The 21,531-nt window shown below is 44.4% G+C and overlaps 1 protein-coding gene and 2 long non-coding RNA genes across 8 annotated transcripts in view; 2 read left to right on the top strand and 1 right to left on the bottom strand.

Annotated features, from left to right (window-relative positions):
* The window catches only part of LDLRAD3 (low density lipoprotein receptor class A domain containing 3), a 262,986-nt gene that overhangs the window by 125,929 nt on the left and 115,526 nt on the right, over nt 1-21,531 (bottom strand). For all 6 annotated transcript variants that reach the window (XM_043909362.1, XM_043909379.1, XM_043909386.1 and 3 more), the window contains one exon: nt 16,890-17,015. In XM_043909362.1, coding sequence (XP_043765297.1) covers nt 16,890-17,015 — 126 coding nt within the window. The remainder of the gene's footprint in view (nt 1-16,889; nt 17,016-21,531) is intronic.
* On the top strand, nt 12,777-16,311 carry LOC122698421. Its single transcript, XR_006342329.1, has 3 exons — nt 12,777-13,021; nt 15,297-15,510; nt 16,103-16,311. It is a non-coding gene; the product is annotated as an uncharacterized LOC122698421 (long non-coding RNA).
* Nucleotides 16,369-20,282, top strand: LOC122698425. Its single transcript, XR_006342332.1, has 3 exons — nt 16,369-16,413; nt 16,498-18,391; nt 20,079-20,282. It is a non-coding gene; the product is annotated as an uncharacterized LOC122698425 (long non-coding RNA).

Genomic DNA, 21,531 nt, shown 5'->3' with positions numbered 1-21,531 from the left:
TTCAATTAAAAAAAGTATAAAATGAGAAAGGACCAGAATCAAGATGGATCAACCTCACAATCATGGAAAAGAAGTTATAAAAGATACTGGCAAGTTATATGAAAACATGCGTAGGCTTGTACCACTCAGATGAAATTACCCATGCAAAAGAAAGCTATCTATTATTTAAGGTATGAAAATACATACTTGCACTGTAAGGTCAGTGGACACCTCTAGAGAGAAGGGGAGGACAGGATCAGAGAATGGTGTACTGAAGACCGGTAATGATATTTGGTAAGATTTTATTATTTTAAAAACCTGAAGCAAATAAGGAATATAGCAATACGTTTTTTTTTAATTGAGAAATAACTGACATAAAACATTGTATTAGTTTTGGGTGTACAATGCAGTGATTTGATATTTGTTTATATTGCAATAAGTCTAGTGAACACCCGTCACCACACATAGTTACAAAATCCTTTTTGTGATGAGAACTTTAAGGATCTACTCTGTTAGTAATTTTCAAATATATAACGTGGTACTACTAACTATAGTTAATATAGTTACAACACTAGAATGTATTATAAATATAGTACTATTAATTATAATAATATAGCCGTGTGTGTTAGTTGCTCAGTCATGTCTGACTCTTTGCGACCCCATGGACTGCAGCCCACCAGACTCCTCTGTCCATGGAATTCTCGAGGAAGGTATACTGGAGTGGGTTGCATATCCTTCTCCAAATATAGCGATAACTATAGGTAATACATGGGACTTCCCCAGTGGCTCAGATGGTTAAAAGTCTGCCTGTAATGCAGGAGACCTGGGTTCGATCCCTGGGTTGGGAAGATCCCCTGGAGAAGGGAATGGCAACCTACTCCAGTATTCTTGCCTGGAGAATGCCATGGACAGAGGAGCCTAGCAGACTACAGTCCACGGGGTCACAAAGAGTCAGACACGACTGAATGACTAACACGCACACATAGTTAATATGATTTTTAAAATAGGGTGTTGGGCACCGAGGAAACCAGATCTGAAAGAGACACGTGCACCCCAATGTTCATCGCAGCACTGTTTATAATAGCCAGGACATGGAAGCAACCTAGATGCCCATCAGCAGATGAATGGATAAGGAAGCTGTGGTACATATACACCATGGAATATTACTCAGCCGTTAAAAAGAATTCATTTGAACCAGTTCTAATGAGATGGATGAAACTGCAGCCCATTATACAGAGTGAAGTAAGCCAGAAAGATAAAGACCATTACAGCATACTAACACATATATATGGAATTTAGAAAGATGGTAATGACAACCCTATATGCAAAACAGAAAAAGAGACAGAGATATACAGAACAGACTTTTGGACTCTGTGGGAGAAGGCGAGGGTGGGATGTTTCGAGAGAACAGCATCGAAACATGTATATTATCTATGGTGAAACAGATCACCAGCCCAGGTTGGATGCATGAGACAAGTGCTCGGGCCTGGTGCACTGGGAAGACCCAGAGGGATCGGGTGGAGAGGGAGGTGGGAGGGGGGATCGGGATGGGGAATACATGTAAATCCATGGCTGTAAAAAAATTTTTTTTAATTATAATTAAAAAAAAAATAAAAAATTAAAAAAAGAAAGTAGTAGAAGGTTTTGAGGGGTGAGGGAGGAACACCTGTGATTCCCTCCTGATGTTATCTTCCATATGGAGAGATACTCACTGGTGTGAAACCCTCAACTTCTCATTGTCCCTCCTTGTCAATCCCCTCTGACATTAGAGACTTGGCACAATAAATTTGGGAAAAAAAAAATAGGGTGTTGGGAACACAGGTGTTCATTTAACTTTTCTTTTTCCTTTCAGTATGTTTGAAAGAGTCTACTAAAAGTTTTAAAGAGTCAAATTTGGCAGAAATGTTTCAGTGATCACTCACTTTCCTTTACTCTTTCCCCACAGTTATCTCTGGCCTACAGATCCCTGTCTTCAGAATCTTGTAGCCCATTTGCTCAGAGGACACAGGTAGATACAGGTCAACAGCCACACCTGGGATCCCTTCATATCAATAGCTCCTCATAAAACACTATGTCCCCACCTCCAAGGCAGGGCAGAGAAAGAGAGGCAAAGATGCTAGAAGAACACTCCCTAAACCCAGCAGCAAGCCAGAAAAAGGCCTCCGAACCATCAAAACACACTTCAGGATGTCAGTGCCCTTCAAGTGCTGGCAGCATCCTCAGGAAGGACCCTCAAGCCCTCCCCTCCCCCAGGTCTATTGATTCTGTTTATGTAAATTCCAACAAGGTTTGTGTTTCGGTTCCCAAGGACACAGCAAACCAGAAGGGAGACAGGATGCTGCTGCCAATCTGCAGACAAACCGCCAGCGAGAAGTAAAAGCTGACAACCAGGGGAGGGGCCCCCAAAGCTATAAAAAGCCACGCTAGGAATTCCAAAAGCAGAAGAGCCTGAGATAGTTTCGAAAGAGACCAAAAAGTTCCAAATGGAGCCAAAGGCAACCCTGTATTATAGCCCAGTCTAAACAATGTGTGTGCTAAGTCGCTTCAGTCGTGTCTCACTCTTTGCAACCCTATGGACTGTAGCCTGCCAGGCTCCTCTGTCCATGGGATTCTCCAGACAAGAATACTGGAGTGCGTTGCTGTGCCCTCCTCTAGGGGATCTTTCCCACTCAGGGATCGAACCCGTGTCTCTGTGTCTCCTGAACTGGGAAGCACGTTCTTTACCACTAGCGCCACCTGGGAAGCCCAGTCTAAACAACAGAGATCCCAAGAACGGTCCTGTGCTGTCACCAGAGAGACACTGATGAAGCCAAGATACACACATGAGACAGAACCCCGTCAAAGACTCACTTACCCAGAGTAAAATCTCTGCAAAGACCCCAGACAACTCAGGTTTCACTCTTTCTCCCAGGGCCTCTGCAGCATTTACCAGGCTTAAGGTAAATTTCAGGGTGTGCATTCGGTGGACCAACTGTTTAGGCTCTGGGCGGGGGGGAAGGGGTCAAGTCTCAGGGGTTCCTGCGATGCCATGGGCCACTCACCCAGAACTCTGAAACATAACTGCTCGACAGCCCATAAACTAACCAGGAAACGCTTCCTACTTTGGGATGTTATGTCTGTGTCTTCCAGCAATATGTGCTCCACATGTATGTTTCCTTTGTCCTTGTTAAGGTTTCCCAGTCACTGAAAAAAATGTACTATTGTACTTGCTTAACTAGCAAGAGGAACACTGCTCTTTACAGCATTTATTTCAATGGGGACAGAGAAAACTGTCTACAGAGTTAACTTCAAAAACTCAACGGTGACTCCAAAGGTCCCCAGGCTCTTCTTACCAAAACAAACACAGGGATCTAAGAATCTGTTTCCCAGCCCACAAGATTCAGAAAGGAGAAGTTGTCTCTCCCCGCCAGAGGGAGGGAGGGGTGAGTTAAGGTTAAACTCAGTGGTTAATTAAACTGGCGGCGATTACTTCAACCACATCTGAAGGAAAAGACCCAGGGCTCACTGCAAGTCATCCAAAAGCAACTGAGCGGCTTTAAGACAGGAAATGAAGCCATCTATCTCCAGCAGGATGTAGGAAATATCGCCTTTAATCCACTTAAAGTCTGTGAAGTCGGCTCCTCTCCCACCTCAAAGGGTTCTTGACAAAACACATCAATGAGAACCTCCTTGCCCCCAGCCCCCACACGCCCCATCTGCTCCGCAGACCAGGGAGGTGGTGGTGATCACTCACTTCCTCGCCAAGCATCCCAACCTCACCGTCTCCGTGGGGATCTTGTATTCCCAGCCCCCGTTTCCCTGGGAACCAGGCGACTGGGGGAAATGGAGCTGCCCCGAGACTTCCTCTGTTCCAGGACAGAGGATGTCCGGCCCTAAGCCTCTCTGCCAATAATCCGACCCATTAACAAGCACTGCTTCCTTTGTGGCCTGCAAGATGCTGGCAGCCCTGACCTTCAAAGAAGAGGCGGCTTGTCTGCAGCCAGAGGCAAGTTCGTGCTGCCTTTCAGAGCCGCCCCTCGGCCCCCCAAGACACAGCAGGGCCACGGGCAGCGGCATTCCGAGGGAGCCCTCTTTCGAGTCTGCAGGAAGGGAACGGCTGCCCCTCTGCTCAAGGAGGAGGAGGCAAAGGTTCCTCAATCCCCTCTGCCTTTTCCCCAGCCTCTAAGGACCTGGAATCAACCCACAATAAAGGAGATGCAGGAGGCAGGGGTTCGATCCCTGGGTGGAGAAATCCCCTGGAGGAAATGGCAACCCCCTCCAGTAGTCTTGCTTGGAGAATCCCATGGTCAGAGGAGCCAGCAAAGAGCTGGACGCAACTCGAGCGACTGAGCACGCAAGGACCTGGAGGATGTGAATTCTCAGAACCCCTCCAGAGGCAGCACGGTGGAGTGGCAGAGCCTAAGTCATTGCTCATGGCTGTTGGCCTCCTCCTCCTTGCAGAGGCTGCCTGAGCCTGCTGCCTCCCGTCCCACCCCCAGCCTGCCTCCCTCCAGTTTTAATTTCACCGCTTCGGGGTCACCACCCTTCTGTGGATGGCTCCCCAGGTCTTCCCTCCAGGAACAATCCTCTTTCTCCCGACACTTTGTAGACACTTCTGCCTGACTGTCCCCTTAACCTCAAACTCTGCATGGCTGACACTGACATCCTTACGGCTCTCCCCAACCGCTCCCTGCTCCTTGGGTCCACTTGTCTTAAAGGGACCAGCATGGGTGGAACAGAGTGAGAGGACAGCACTGAAACATATACATTACCATATGCAAAACAGAGAGCCAGTGGGAATATGCTGTGTGATGCAGGGAGCTCAGCCCAGGGCTCTGTGACAACTGAGAGGGCTGGGATGGGGTGGGAGGTGGCAGGGAAGTTCAAGGAGGGGATATGTGTATACCTATGGCCGAGTCACGTTGATGTATGGCAGAAATCAACACAACGTTGTAAAGCAATTATCCTCCAATTAAAAATAAAATTTTTAAAAAGGGACCACCATGCCCCAGCTCCCCAGGCTCCAGCCACGCTTGACCTTCTCCCTCTCCTCACTCTGCACTCAGCTCAGAATCAACTGCTCCTCACCGGGAATAAGATACAATCTTAGATGGTTAACTTTTTTCCTTCTGGTTTTATCGAGATATAACTGATGTACAGCACTGTATAAGTTTAATCATACAACATAATGATTTGATTTACATACATCATGAAATGAAGATGATCACGCTAAGGTTAGTGAACATCTATCAAAGCAAATAAATACAAAATTAAAGAAATAAAAAAAATTTTTTTTCTTGTGATGAGAACTTTCAGGATTTACTCCCTTCACAGCTTTCATATATAATAACATACCGCAGTGTTATTATACTTATCATGTTGTACATCACATCCCTAGAACTTATTAACCAGACTGTTAACTTTTCATGACCTGCCGCAGCCTACCCTTCCAAGCATACATTTTTCTGTAATGATTAATAGTGAGGGAATGAAATCCACCTGGGTTGAAATTTCAGCTCTACCGCTCACGAGCTACACGACATTAGGAAAATTCTTTAACTTCTTTCAGCCTCAATTTCATCACGTGGACTTCCCAGGTGGCTCAGTGGGTAAAGAACCTGCCTGCCAATGCAGGAGCCCAGATGTAAGAGATGTGGGTTCGATCCCTGAGTCTGGAAGGTGCCCTAGAGAAGGGAATGCCAACCCACTGCAGTATTCTTGCCTGAAGAATCTCCATGGACAGAGGAGCCTGGTGGGCTACAGTCCATGGGGTTGCAAAGGGTCAGACACAACTGAAGCGATTTAGCATGAATGCACAGTTGAAACATGAATAGTGCCTGTCTCTTAAGATTTTGTGAAAAGCAAGTGAGATATACACCCACATAACTGAGAATCACACATGGCCCACAGCAGATGCTCAATAAATGCTTATAATAGTAATTATTATTGGGGATACACATTAGTATAGTGCTTAAGTGTTCAGACCCTGGATTTATAACCACCTGGGTTGATGTCACAATTCTGCCACTTACTGTGTGACTTTGGACAAGTTATTTAACCTTTCTGGGTCTCATTTCCTTCTCTACCAAAAGAAAGTCATAGTATTACCAACCTAAAATGAGATCAAACACATAAAGCATATAAAAATGTGCCATATACATAGGGCAAGTGGCATCTTATGCCCTGCACGGGCTGCATACCTCCCTGCCTCGACCTGGGCCTTCAGCCTAAAAGACTTCATGGAGCTATACTGCCAGCTTTTAAATGGTACGCATCCTCCTGGATCCACCTCTTTCAATAACCCGCTCTGTAAGCCTAGAGGGAAATAACCTCTCCTCTGATCGGTGATTCTCACAGCACTCCCAGCTGTCCACCCATATTGTAATTACTTGGGTAAGATGATTTTGGTCTCCCTGGCTTGAGCATCGTCTCAACAAAGCCATTTCTACATCCCTCACAGCATCGTGCATGGTGTCTGGCACAGAAATCTCAGCAAGAGAATGAGTCTGAAAGAAGGTAGCAACTGGGGTGAATCCACAATGTGCAACCTAAATGTGCCCTCTGGGTATATATCTGCAATGGTAGACGAGGACCAAGACATGCCCATGTTCAGAATACATCCTGACTGCCTGTCTTTTTCTTTAACCCTGCATTTGATTAGTTGCCTGATCCATTCATTCCACAGACATTTACTCACTATTTCCTGTAAATTAAGCACTCTAGTAGGCACGGGGGATGAAAGAAAACCCAGTCTGTTCTTAAAGAGCTTACACTCTAGTGGTGAGACAGGCAGGTCAGTGGGTACCGAAGAGAAAGCATGAGAAGTGTAATTTGTTCCACGTGCATTTACCACGCGTGGAGACTGAACCAGACCATACAGTTGGCACTGGGAGAACAGCTGTGAACCACCAACAATACCACCCAATGGCCATTACGGTGTAGCAGCGATGGCAGAAAATAAATGAAACTCGGTGGTAAGTGCAGAGGAGAAGAGTGGAGCAGGGGAAGAAGATAGCGTGGGAGGCTGGGGAGGAGAGAAGTTATCTTTACAAGGTGTTCAGGGCAGGCGTCTGACTCGGTGGCATTTGTTTGAAGAAGGCCCAAGATGGTGTGCCAACAGGCAAGGGAAAGACAAGCCCAGCCTCGGCAGACCAGCAACAACTCCCTAAGGAAGCAGGTCACACAGGAGCCTTTAAAGGGACCACACTGATGGAGCTTCGGAGCACGCAGTGGAAGTACCCTTCTCTCTCTCTGCTCCCCCAGCCCCTCTGACTGATGCAGGCACAGCTCCTTGAGGCTTCACCCATGGATCTGCTGAGGGGTGAAGAGGAAATATGGAACCTCATCCGGGTTGATATGAATAAAGCTACAGAAATACACAAGCACTCAGGAGCTCCATGAATTAAAAATACGGATACCCTGGCTGGGTGATTCAGCTATTTAGGGGGACAGTCAAGAATGCATCAGCAGTGGAAGAAGCACAGTGGGTTTTCTGAGCACAACTATGCTGAAAACAGCCGCAGAAGATTCTGCTTGAGTGAATTTTCCACTGTGGGCATCCAGACTGGCCTGCCATCTCAGCTCACCAAAAAGGGTCTGGGGAGAGCTGTGTTGCCAGCCGATCCAGGGCTTCACCTCCTGCCAAGGATGTCTGAGAATGAGGCAGGAGGAAGAGGCCAAACACAGTGAAAAGGAGAAAGGAAGGAAGTGAAAGGGCAAAATCTCAGCACTGTGACCTTCTAGAAGGGATACTGGTTCTTGCTTATCCTCACTTCTGCCAAATGAATGCTAACGGTAGAAAAATACATCATAGTAATAAAATTCTTTAAAAATATGACTGTCTAATTATTTGCTGAAGTTAAGACACCACCCAACAAAAACCACTCCTTTATCCTTTATTTCTTTTTACCATTTCATTATGGAAAAGGCCAGTTACGAAAACAGAGAGCGGCATAGGGATCCCCTGTGTTTCTATCACCTGGCTTTAATAATTACCAGTATGATCCACAAATGGGCAGAAGGCCTATATATAAACCTTTCTCCAAAGAAGACATACAGGTGGACAATAGGCACTGAAAAGATGCTCAACATCACTAACTATTAGATAAATGCAAATCAAAACTATAATGAGGTACCACCTTGTACCAGTCAGAATGGACATCAATAAAAAGTCTACAAATATCAAATGCTGGAGAGAGTGTGGAGAAAAGGGAACTCTCCTACACTGTTGGTGGGAATGTAAGTTGGTACAGTCATGGTGGACAACTAAGGAAATTCCTCAGAAAACTAAAAATAGAATTACTGTATGATTCAGCCATCTCACTCCTAGGCATACATCCAGACAAAACTATAATCCAAAAGATACATGCACCCTACGTTCACAGCGGCGCTATTCACAACAGTCAAGACATGAAACAACATAAATGTCCAATGACAGATGAATGGGGGAAAAAGATGTGGTCCACATATACAATGGAATATTACTCAGCCATAAAAAAGAGTGAAATCATGCCATCTGCAGCAACGTGGATGCAACTGGAGATAATCATACAAAGGGAAAGAAGGTCGAAAAGAGAAAGATAAATGTCATCTGATATCTCTTACGTGTGGAATCTAGAATATGACACAAATGAACCTACATATGAAACAGAAACATAATCAGGGATGGAGAAATCAGACGGAAGGTTGCTGGGGGTGGGGGAAGTTGGGAGAGAGATGGAGCCGGAGATTGGGGTTAGCAGATGTGGACTTTCACGTACCGAATGAATAAGCAGGAAGATCATACTGTATAGCAGACAGAACTATATTCAGTATTATACAATAAACCATAAGGAAAAAGAATATTTTAAAAAATGTATATATATGTATAATGAATCACTCTGCTATACAGCAGTAATTAACACGACAATGTAAATCAGCTATACTTCAATTTAAAAAAAGAAAGAAGAAAATTTATTTTCCAGTGTCTAAGCAATAAACCCATAATTAAAATGAAAAAAATAAAATGTACCAATATGCTGACAATTCTGTTTCAGTCCTACCCTGCCCATGACTACCTTCCCCACCCCCTCCCAGAGGAAAGGCTTGAAACATATCCTAGACACCATGTAATTTTACTTTCATTTACTCTGGGATATATTTATCAAAAATAAAGACTATTTTAAAAAGTAAGAATGCCACCTTCAAACTTAAAAAATTAAAATTAATAATAACTCCTTAACATCACTAGATATACAACCACAATTTGAGATTTCCCAACTATCTCAATTTTTTTAAAACAGTGGTTTGTTTGAATCAGAGATGAAACAAGATTCATATGTTACATTTGGTTGGTTTATCTCTTAGTCTCTTTGGATCTGTAGGTTCCCCCTCCCTATATTATTTTTTTCTTAGAATTTATTTGTGGATGTAACTGAGTGATGGAGATTGTCCCACATTCCAGATCTGGCGATCTGTCTACCCATGGGGCCACATGTATGTTCCTCTGTCCCTGAATTTTTGTAAACGGGTGGTTAGTGTTAAGGACTGCATGTGTGGGGACTTCCCTGGTGGTCAGTGGTTAAGACTCTTGCTTCCAATGCAGGGGCACAGGTTCAATTCCTGGTCAGGGAACTAGCATCTCGTATGTTGTGCAGCACATGACCAAAAAGAAAAAAATTTTAAAAATAAAGAGAAAGAATTGCATGTTCGTGTTCCCCCTAAATTCATATGTGGAAATCCTAACCCTTAAATAGATGGAATTAGGAGGCAGGGTCTTTGGGAGGTGCTGAGGGTTAGATGAGGTCAGGAGGGTGATGTTCTCATGGTGGGATAAGCACCCTTCCAAGATGAGGGGGGAAATTTCTCTCTCTGTGTGCACAGAAAGCCATGAGGTTACAACCAGACAGAGGGTCCACACCACCAACCCACCCATGCTGGTACTCTGATCCTGGACTTCCAGATCCATGAGAAGTAAGTTTCTATCACGTACGCCACTAAGTGTATGGTAGTCTATCACAGCAGCCTAACTGACTGAGCCAGTTAGAGGCTCAGTCAGATTCAGGGAGGATGTGCGGGGACAGAAACACCATATAAAGGTGCTGGGTGTTCCTTTAGGGTCATCTCAGAAGGCCAGCGTCTGGAGGTCTCTTCTCTTGGATGCTAAGACTGACTTGTAGGAGTTCCCACATCCAAGTCAGGCGCAGCACCCACACGGCACCCTGGCTCTGCCACGGAATGCAGCTGAAGAAAACCTGGACAGAACACTTGGAGCAGCGACTTTTAGATTCTGAAGAGTAAACTGGAGCAGACCAATTTCGGGGAAGAAGACCAAGATTTGAACTAGCACTGAAACGGTGCTAGGTCTACTTTCTTTTTCTCCTCTCAGACTCCCAGTAAATGGGCAAATATCAGAGAGATCACAGACAGCGAAGAAACTAGGAAAGCAACTCCATAAAGTTATTTTTGAATTCCGAGGTGGATTCCCAAGCTGGACTTGCATGGGTCTGGTCCTAATCAGCACACCAGACTGTGCTAACAGAACCCACGGACCACTGCCCAGCTCCCAGACTGACCACTGGAAGGTGCAGAGACAGGACAGGTCCAAGCAGCCACTGCAAAAACAGTCTGAAAACAGCTGTAACCACAGCCCACAGGGGGCTGCTAGGAACTTGCGGCCTGACCCAACGGGGTCATTTGTCCACTAAAACAAAAACAGAAGCCTTCTCCGTGGGGTTTAAACAAAACCCAAAGTGTCATACATAATAATCAAAATAGCCAGGATATAATCCAGTTTTTTACTTGGCATATGAAAAGACAGGAAAATCTCAACTCTCATGAGAAAAGATAATCAACAGACACTAACACCAAAATAAGGCAGAAGTTGGAAATTTGTGACACAGACTTTAAAGCAGCTATTATGCAAATGTTCTAACAAGTGATCATGAACACTCTCAAAACAAATGGAAAGTCAAAAGTCTCAGCAAGAAACACAAGATATAAAGAAGAACCAAAAGAAAATTTTAGAAGTGAAAAAATACAGTGACCAATGAAGAAATGTAAGTTGGTACTGCCACTATTTCAAACTGTGGTGCTGGAGAAGACTCTTAAGAGTCCCTTGGACTGCAAGGAGATCAAACCAGTCCATCCTGAAGGAAGTCAACCCTGAATATTCATTGGAAGGACTGATGCTGAAGCTCCAATACTTTGGCAACCAGATGTGAAGAGTGACTCATTGGGAAAGACTCTGATGCTGGGAAAGACTGAAGGCCAAACGAGAAGAGGGTGGCAGAGGATGAGATGGTTAGCTGGCATCACTGACTCAGTGGACCTGACTTTGAGCAAACTCTGGGAGGGAGTGGAGGACTGAGGAGCCTGGTGTGCTTAGCAACTCAGTGACTGAACAACAACAATTATCACTATGTGGTGGTGCATGGAGGTTCCTCAGGAAACTAGAAACAGAATTACCACTGTGTGCTGTCATTTCAGCCATGTCCGACTCCTTCTGCCCCCACAGCCTGTAGCCTGCCAGGCTCCTCTTTCCATGGAATTCTCCAGGCAAGAATTGGGAATGGTTTGCCAGGTTCTCCTCCAGGGGATCTTCCTGACCCAGGGATAGAACCTGGGTCTCCCACATTGCAAACAGATTCTTTACCACAGAGCCACCAGGGAAGCCCAGAATTACCGTATGATCCACCAATCCCACTCCTGGGCACACATCCAGACAAAGCCATAATGCAAAAGTATTCGTGCACCTTATGTCCATAGCAGCACTGTTTGTAACAGCCAGGACATGGGAACAACCGAAATGTCCATCAAGAGGAATGGGTAAAGAAGATGCGGTGCATATATACAATGGAATGTTACTCAGCCATAAAAAGAATGGAACAATGCCATTTGGAGCCACATGGATGGACCCAGAAATTATTATACTAAGTAAAATAAATCAGAAAGATACCACAAGGTATCTCTTACATGTGGAATTTAAAATACGACACAAATGAACCTATCTGTGAAACAGGAACAGACTCAGAGACACAGAGAACAGACTTGTGGGTGCCAAGGAGGAGGGCTGGGGAAGGATGGAGTGGGAGGTTGGGATCGGCAGATGTAAGCTACTATATAGTGTATGGATAAACGACAGCGTCCTATCTGTACAGCACAGGGAACTATATTCAGTATCCTATGGTAAAGGATGATGGAAACAAATACTGTAAAAAAGAATGCAGTAACATATATATATAACTGAATCACTTTGCTATACAGCAGGCATTAACATAACATTGTAAATAAACTACATTTCAATTAAAAAAGAGAAATTAAAACATGCAGTAACCGAAATTTAAAAAGTATCCTGTTGTAGGGGCTTTAAAGCAGACTGGGGATGAGAGAAAAAAGTCAACCTGACAAAGTTTAGCCGAAGAGTCGAGTCATAGAACCTATCCAGTGTGGACAATGAAAAGAAAAATGATTGATTTAAAAAATGAACAGAGCTTCGGGGACCTAAAATTGTTAGCAGAATCCCATTTAAAAAAAAAGAAAGAAAGAAAGAGGGCTATAAATCAACTACAATTTAATTAAAGAGAGAGGAAGAATAGCTTAAAATGTACTAAGTATGGCAACAGACAAAATCCTACAGATTCAGAGAGAACCCTAACAGGATAAACTCAAAGAAATCCACACACCCAGATACATTATCATCTAACTGCTGAAAACTAAAGACCAAAAAAATCTTCAAAGCAGCTAGAGGAAAACAGCCTGTTCTCTAGGGGAAAACAATTTAAAATAACTGCAACTTTCTCACGGGAAATGAGAGAAGCCAGAGGAAGTGGCACAACATTTTAAAAGGGCTGTAGAGGAAGGAACTGTCACCCCAGAATTCTCTATGCAGTAAAAAATATCCTTCAGGAAAGCAGGTAAAATAAAGACATTCGCAGATGAAGGAAAGCTAAGAGCATTTGTCGCCAGCAGTACTGCTTTAAAAGAATTGCTAAAGGAAGTTCTTCAGACAGAAGGAAAATGATACAAGAAAAAAACTTGGAACAACACGAATCAAGGAAGGGCAATCAAAATGGTAAATATCTGGGTAAGTATTTATAATAGACGAGTCTTCTCCTCTGGAGTTCTTTAAAATATATTGGAAAAGTTAAAGGAAGAATTAGCACATTGTCTTTTGGGGTTTTTTAAGTATGCAGATTACTATCTATACAACTATAATATAAAGAGATCCATAAAGTGATACGGTTTCTACACTCCTTACCACTCTACGGTGTAATATTGATTCAAAGCCATCTGTGAGAAGATTGACTGCTGGTTTCAGAACTTTTCTGCCGGATCCAATCCATTATAAAACTCCCTATCAATTTTTCATCTAATGGTTTTAGTAGCCACTGAAGATCCATTTCTTTATTAAGGGTTATAAAACAGACATACTCTAATTCTCTCCTTCTTCTATTAGCTGATATTCTTCAATTAAAAAAAGAACTTTCCTAAGTAAGCTATTATAATTACTCAGAAACACAATTCATGTACGAAAAGGGAGGACAAATGCTTGATTCTTTCGTTTACCAGTTTTCAAGTAGTGAACCAGAACCACTCTTCTCAAATGGCAGATAATGGATATAATTTACTCATTTAGACTATTAAAGACCAATATCCAAATATCTAAATGATACAGGGTCTTTAATTATGGCAGAGAGTACACAGGATGGCGCATTTAGAATGTACATACTATAATGCATCACACCTGCTTTTATTGCCATTGGATTCCTCTCTAAAATGTATGTATACATGACAATATATAAAAAGAATCCCCCCCCTTAGATGATAAGATTCCTGTGGACGCTAGGAAATTGAGACCAGGCAGATACTCACAAAAGGGCTAAGTAAAACATGGGCACACCTCGTTTTATTGAGCTTCACTTTATTACACTTCAAAGATACTGCATTTTTTTAAAAATAAACTGAAGATGTGCGGTAACCCTGCACCAAGCAAGTCTGTGGCCACCGTCTTTCCAATAGTATTTACTCACTCTGCATTTCTGTGTCACATTTCGGTAACTTAAACTTTTCCTTTATTATATTTGTTACTGGTGATCAGTGATAGGTAATCTTTGATGTTACTTTTAAAATTTTTTGTTCTGTGTTTTTAAATTAAGGTAGGTGTATTGCTTTTTCTTCCCAGACAGAATGCAAATGCACATTTAAGAGGCTACAGCATAGAGTAGTCATAACTTTTATATGCACTGGGAAACCAAAAAATTCATGTGACTCACTTTATTGCAACATTTGCTTTATTGTTGTGGTCTGGAACCAAGCCCGCTGTATCTCAGAGGTATGCGTGTATAAAAAGAACTATGTCTTTAGCCATTCAAAACCAAAGGCAAAATCCTAATAGGCATGGTCTTCCCCTTAATCACTCAGCTTTGCTTTAAGTAACTTTGCATTTTTAAAGTTAATTTCTCTGACTAGCCACCACACTCAGCACTTTTCAGATATCATCTCATCTAATCCTCACAACAAACCTGGAAAAAGGCTGTCAGTATCCCCCTTTGAGAGGAAAAACCACCGTGCAAGCAGATTATGTAAGACGCCCAACTTGTGCTTCCCTAGTGCAGAACACAAATCTGAGGCCAGACCCCAGCCCCAAAGTCATTTTGCTCAGCCAGGCCCCTGACCCTGTTAATGACGTGCACCCTCCTGGCTAAGGTGGGTTTCAGCCACTTCACTTCCATTCGACAACCTAGCAGCTCTGCCATAGCTCTGCCACTTGAGACTCAGGAGATGAAATCAGGCAACAGAAGGCACACGGGGAGAGTTATAAACTCTGTGTCCCTCTCGGGAGGGTACAGCAATGATTGTTCCCCGGAAAGACATAAAGAACACAGGAGACAGTCACTCTCCTCTTTGAAGACTTAAAATAGAAGCAACAGGGTAAGAGAAAATCAGTTTATCAAAACAAACACTAAAGTCATTAAAACTTTAGTTTTAAAAAAATTAATAACATGAGAAAATGGTCACAATAAAGAGGACATCTCAATTAAGCATATTAGAGAAGATAGACACATAGATGGAGTGGGGGATGACTATCACAAAATAGCCCACATATTAACAGGGTTTTTTTCTAAGCAGTTTTGCTTTCCTCTTTATACTTTTCTGTATTTTACAACTTTTTTTTTTGCTGACAAAATGAGAGACTGTATTGGGAAGGAGTGCCTGGGTGGAGAGCAGGAGGGTGAGCGAACCCAGTATATTCTGCAACTTTTGCAATAATTGGAAGCGAAAAAGGTCATTAAAATATTTAAGTGCAGAAAGTAAACATGTGAATCCATCCATAGCCAACCAGTAACTAAATCTTTCAGGGAAAAATAAGGAGGATAAACTGAGCAGTAACCCGAGGGAACAGCAGCAGGTACAGAGCAAGTGCTGGGTGAAAGGCGGGGAAGGTGCACGTGACGGTCACTGAAGCTGCTGAGTGTGGATCCGGACACAGAGATGCTGACAAGGAAGGGACTGCATGGGTCCAGACCAAGGAGCAGTGAGGCGGGCTTCAACATCAAGACTGCCAAGAGGCAGGTGGGCTAGACAGAACAAGTGGAGGTGTGTGTGTGTGTGTGTGTCTACTGATGCCGTGGAATATTATACAGCAAGGAAAAAGAGGCAGGGGTGGTCATAAGTCAAGGAAAACTTTAGCTCTCTACTGTTTGGATATTTTTCCAAGAGCATATTCTTTTTTTAAATTGAGGTATAGTTGATTTACAATGTTTTACTAGTTTCTGGTGTACAATAAAATGGTTCATATATATATATACATATATATTCTTTTTCATATTCTTTTCCATTATGGTTTATTACAAAATATTGAATATAGTTCCCTTTGCTATACAGTAAGATCTTGTTATTTATCTGTTTTATATACAGTAATTTGTATGTGCCAATCCAAAACTCCTAATTTATGCCCCCCTTCCCCCTTTGGTAACCACGTTTGTTTTCTGTCTGTGAGTCTGTTTTGTAAACAAATTCATTTGTGTCATATTTTAGATGCCACATATAACTGATACTGTATGGTATGTGTCTTTCTCTTTCTGACTGATTTACTTAGTATGATAATCTCTGAGTCCACCAGTATTTGCTACAAATGACATTATTTCATTCTTTTCTGTTGCAGGGTAATATTCCACTGTGTAGATATACCACATCTTCTTTATCCATTCATCTCTGGATGGACACGTAGCTGCTTCCATGTTGTGACTACTGTAAATAATGCTGCTATGAACACTGAGGTGCGTGTATCTTTTCAAATTAGAATATTCTCCAGATATATGCCCAGGAGCGGGACTGCTGGATCATATGGCAACTTGCAAGAGCATATTCTTAGAGTGGAGAAGGAAATGGCAACATGCTCCAGTGTTCTTGCGTGGAGAATCCCATGGACAGAGGAGCCTGGCAGGCTACAGTCCATGGGGTCACAAGAGTCAGGTACAACTTAACAACTGAAGAGAGAAGAGATTCTTATAGTGTGTATATTGTTAATATATACACATCTTTTTTTTTTTTTTAAAGAATTCAAAGTGAGAAGGAAAGCAAGCACCTAAGCATGGGGGTGATGAGTGGGAGAGTCAATCAGATGAGAGTCGGAATGGGCCTAGAACTGGCTCTGCTCCTGATAAGCTGTGTGACTCTGGATGAATCCACTGACCCCTCTGTGCTTCACATCCTTATCTGTGGATGGAGATCACACGCCCTCATTCTCAGAGCAATCATCAGAACTGAAAACAAGCTACGCTCCAGGCCCAGTGCACGTAGCAGAGACCCTGATAGCTGAGCCTCTGCACATACACGCAAGGAAGAAGTGGTAACGAGTCGATTCTAGGTAACAACAGAAAAGGCCCTAGGCTGTGGTGCAAGAAGCCCAAAGATGAGAGCGGCCAGGACGGAGGGTCCCCAGCACTTACTGCAGTTCTCTTCGTCGCTGCCGTCTGGACAATCCTCAAACCCGTTACACCGGAAGCGGCCGATGATGCAGTGGACGCCGCTGGCACACGGGAAGAAGGTCGGGCCGCATTTCGACTTAGCCTTGGCTGCAAGAGGACAAACGAGATAAACAAGCGAGACGTCAGGAGGATAAGTTTTCTCAGCACCGTATACCCGAGCTGCTAACTTGTAGGGTGCAACAGGGTCCTTTCACATCTACCTTGACATTCCCAGAGTTTCTTACCACCAGCACCCACCTCCAAAACCCAGCCAGGATGGAAACCCCCATGCATCATCCTCCAGGAAGGGGGTGACTCAAACACTGCTACCAAAGTCCCAAGGAGCCCAGACACCACCCCTGAGCCAGCGAGGCGCAATCAAAATGTGCCGAACAAAGGAATGAATGGGTGAGTAGATGGATGATGGATGGAGCTTGCTCTAAGGAGCTGAGGAACCACTCAGAATTCATATCCTGACTCTCACAGTAATCGTCTACACTTGCTGAGTGTTTACTAACCAGCCAGTGTGCCCAGAGCTCTACATCATCTCATTTATCCACCCAGCAACCACCCTATAGGCCGGTGAGCAGAAAAGAGCTATTAACCTAAGAGGCCTGAGGCTGCCACCCTGAGAAAGGCTTGCTTGCAAAGCTGGCCCTCGCTTGGTTGGCATCTGGGAACTGGCATTGCGGGAAGGTTCGCATCAGTTTCTCCTGAGGATGGCTCACTGTTCATGCAAACTATTCGTGCAAACAGTGCATTTATGCTGAACCCCTGCCTTTCTTCTGGGGGTTGGGATTTTGATACATGTTGGCAGAGGGTGCCTGCATGACCAGACCCCAGTAGAAACCCTGGGCACTGAGTCTCTAATGAGCTTCCTGGAGAGAAAACATGCCATATGTCATATTACACTTGTTGCTGGGGGGATTCAGTGCCTCCTATGTGACTGCCTTGGGAAAGGACTCTGAGATCCTGGCTTGTTGTCCTCTGACTTCACTCTTTCACCAGTTCCCTTTGTTGGCTTCGCTTTGTCTCCTTTTGCTGTAATAAAACACAGTACGACTGTGTGCTGAGTTCTCTGGTTCCTTCTGACAAATCATAGAAACTGAACGTGGTCACGGAAAGCCCCTGACAAAGACAGGTCATATCACATCACAGAAATGCTCTGAAGAGGTGAAGTGACTTGCCCAGGGTTACACGGCTCGAAAATCTGATGCAGGTGTGAGACCCCTGGCACTCCGAACCCAGAAGCCACGCTCTCAACCAACTCCGCTGTACTGCCCCTCTGCCAGCGGCTGTCACTTCTCACAACAGAAGCCAGACTCCTGCCCAAAGAAATCCTTCTTCCACTCCTGCTGCACAAACAGTTTTAACAGAAACTGCTGTGACTCAGGCTTGATGGAGTGTCCTGCTAACCAAACAGCCCTGCGGGGCAACGCGCTTTCCCATCAGCGGGGCTGGCTGCTGTGGCTTGCGATTACGAGGTGAGATGGGATGTACTGCTGCATCCTGGGTAGTGGGCCCCACCTAGCATCCCTCCTGTCTCCTGTCTAGAGGCAGGACCTATGGTCCTCAAGAAGGAAGGGCCATTTCTTTGGAGTAAACAAGCAGTAAATTACCTTCATGTTCCTGCCATCAGTAACATGCCAACTTTGGCAGCAGCTGAAACACGATCAACAGGGTTTTAAGGCCTGGGATGTGTCTAGGTTTTAAAAACCCACATGGCTTTGTTTTAGCCTGAAAATACTTTAGAATGGTGAGAGTGTGCTCTTCACAAAGCACAAACTTAGGAGGGTGTCCTGGGTTCAAATGTGGTTCTAGTCTTCATGACCTGGGCAAGTTTCTAAAAATTACCGAGCTCAGTTTCCTCCTCAGTATGTAAATCTCACTGGGCTCTAGGAAGGAATGAGTGCAATAATCTATATAAAATGCTCAGCCCAGAGCATGGCACAGAGGAGGTGCTCATTTAATGGTAGAGCTTATGCTATTTATTATCAGCAGCAGCAGCATCACTGGGCTTACGGGATTTTAAAATTAATCTTTGGGTTGTTAAATTTCTTTTTCTGAAAAATCAAAGTTTAAGGAGTTCATTATGGAGTTCATATCTATGAATTGATACGAAGTGATCTCCAGGATATACTGTTAAGTGAAAAAAGCAAAGTGCAAAACAGTATCTATAGTACTTTATGCCCTCCATATAGCAAAAGAAGGGGGTCTAAGAAAGCATTCAAGCATTGGCTTATCTGTGCAAAAGAAGAATAGGAAGGATGAACCGGAGACTAAAGAGACTGGATCCCTACAGGGGGTGGGTGCCTATTCAAAACATCAGTGCCGTCCCAACACTTTAAGAATGCCTACAACTCCCATCACAGTATCAGGCAGCTCCAACGAAGCCCTCCCATCTGATGCCCAATGTTTGTGCTCCAGCGATGCTGGCCTCCCAGCACCCGTCTGAGGCCCTGTGCAGCCTGCCGCACCCTCTGCTTGGAAAGCCTTTCTCTTAGGGGTCAGCAAGCCTCACTCCACCTGACTAAAGCCTCCTGAGCCAGTGGCTACAGTAGCAACCTCGACCCCCAGCCTCAGGCACGTTAGCCCTTATTCTGCTCTTCTTTCCTGCACAGGAGGAGCGCCACTGGCTTTGTGCTGAGCTGTTTGATGCACTTACACACACACTTGGACACTTTAACTCATCACTTTTTTTTAAACTTTATTTCTCTATTGTTTTTCTTTTTTATTATTTTTAAAAATATTTATTTTGCTTATTATTTATTTGGCTGTGCTGGGTCTTAGTTGCGGCACAGGAGACTTTCAATCTTCGTTGTGGCATGTGAGATCTTTAGTTGCAGCATGTGAACTTCTAGTTGCAGCATGTGGGATCTAGTTCCCTAACCAGGGATCAAACCTGAGCCCACTACATTGGGAGCTTGGAGTCTTAGCCCTTGGACCACCAGGGAAGGCCCTCATTCTTCACTCTTCAAGGAGTATGAATATACAGTGGCTATCATAGGCACCTAATCAATACTCACTGAATATACTAATGATCCTAGAAAAGGAGAGACTGGGCTGGGTAATCACAGCTCTCATTGAGTGAATGCTTAGTTTGGGCTGAGCACTGTGCTCTATGCTTTATAGCTACTGGTCCATTTACTTCTCACAAAACCCATTTTACAGATAAGAAAACTGAGGCCCAGAAATGAAGGTGCCTGATACCGCTGATCAACAGCGTCAAGGCTCAAACTTTAATTATCGATTCATGTATGAATGTGAGAGTTGGACCATAAAGAAAGCTGAGCGCCGAAGAATTGGTGCTTTTGAACTATGGTGTTGAAGAAGATTCTTTGAGAGTCTGTTGGACTGCAAGGAGATCAAACCAGTCAATCCTAAAGGAAATCAACCCTGAATATTCACTAAAAGGACTGATGCTGAAGCTGAAACTCCAATACTTTGGCCCCCTGATGCGAAGAACTGACTCATTAGAAAACACCATGATGCTGGGAAAGATTGAAGGCAGGAGAAGGGGACAACAGAGGATGAGATGGTTGGATGGCATCACAGACTCGATGGACCTGAGTTTGAGCAAGCTTTGGGTGTTGGTGATGGACAGGGACCTGGCGTGCTGCAGTCCATGGGGTCGCAAAGAGTCAGATACGAATGAGCTACTGAACTGAACTGACATCTATTCTCCTGCCTCCTTACATACTTTTAGGGCCCAGCCCAGCTCCAAAGGACTAGACAGAGAATGACCGCTGTAGGTGAATTAGGTACCATTCGATTAACCAGCTCTTTGGCCCTGGCCCTGCACCATCTTCAGGAACCACTACTGAGACTCCTTGCCTTGTCAGTGATGCTCAGCTACCTTCTCTGTCAGGGAGCAAGTCCTGCTATGATTTACATCTGCACCGGCAGACGTCTGCTCAGGCAACCACAGAGCGGATCACGGGCGGCCTGCCGAGTGTCTGGCAGAGGCTCAGAGAGAAGCCCGAGGCTGACAACAGCTCCCTGCCTGCCTGGCCCCCTGGGGGGCTCAGGGGAGTCCCGGACAAAGTCTGATTGTCCCCAGCTTGCCCCCATTTCCATGAAGGGAAGATTTCAGCAAGACACTCAGCAGACCCTGGCAGAAGCAGACGATTCCCTGTGCCTAAACCTGCCTGACAGAGGCCGGTAGGGTGACTCCATCCCACTGAACACTTGAATCCACCGCGCTTCAAGGACCTGCTCTGTGAACTTTCCAAAGCAGCAGCTTTCACCTGCAGCAAGACAGGACTGGGGGCTCCCAGGGGGCTGGGTTATTTCCTGATCTGAGCCCTCCCCTTCCTTTCAGAGCCTGACTGTCACAGCTCTGGACTTCACGGATCAGTAAAATAAAACTTTTTTTTTTTTTTAAACTAGGTGGAAGTGGATGAAGGAATAACAAAATTGTCAACTTTTTTTTAAACCAGAAAGGACATAAACAAATCTGCAATAACCTCTACTCACCACCGCCCTAAAGGAAAAGCTGCGTTAGCATCCAAAATGCAGGAAGGCCACAGCCCTCAGACCAGTATTTGGAGATCATGTCAGAATGAGAGAGGGGAACCAAGAGATGTCCCGGTGTCACCAGATTGTGACCCTCTCAGGGCAAAGA

Source organism: Cervus elaphus, chromosome 1, assembly GCF_910594005.1.
Source record: "Cervus elaphus chromosome 1, mCerEla1.1, whole genome shotgun sequence".
Taxonomy (NCBI): domain Eukaryota; kingdom Metazoa; phylum Chordata; class Mammalia; order Artiodactyla; family Cervidae; genus Cervus; species Cervus elaphus.
The sequence above is the reverse complement of the archived record's forward strand: the minus strand, read 5'-3'. Positions and strand labels throughout refer to the sequence as shown.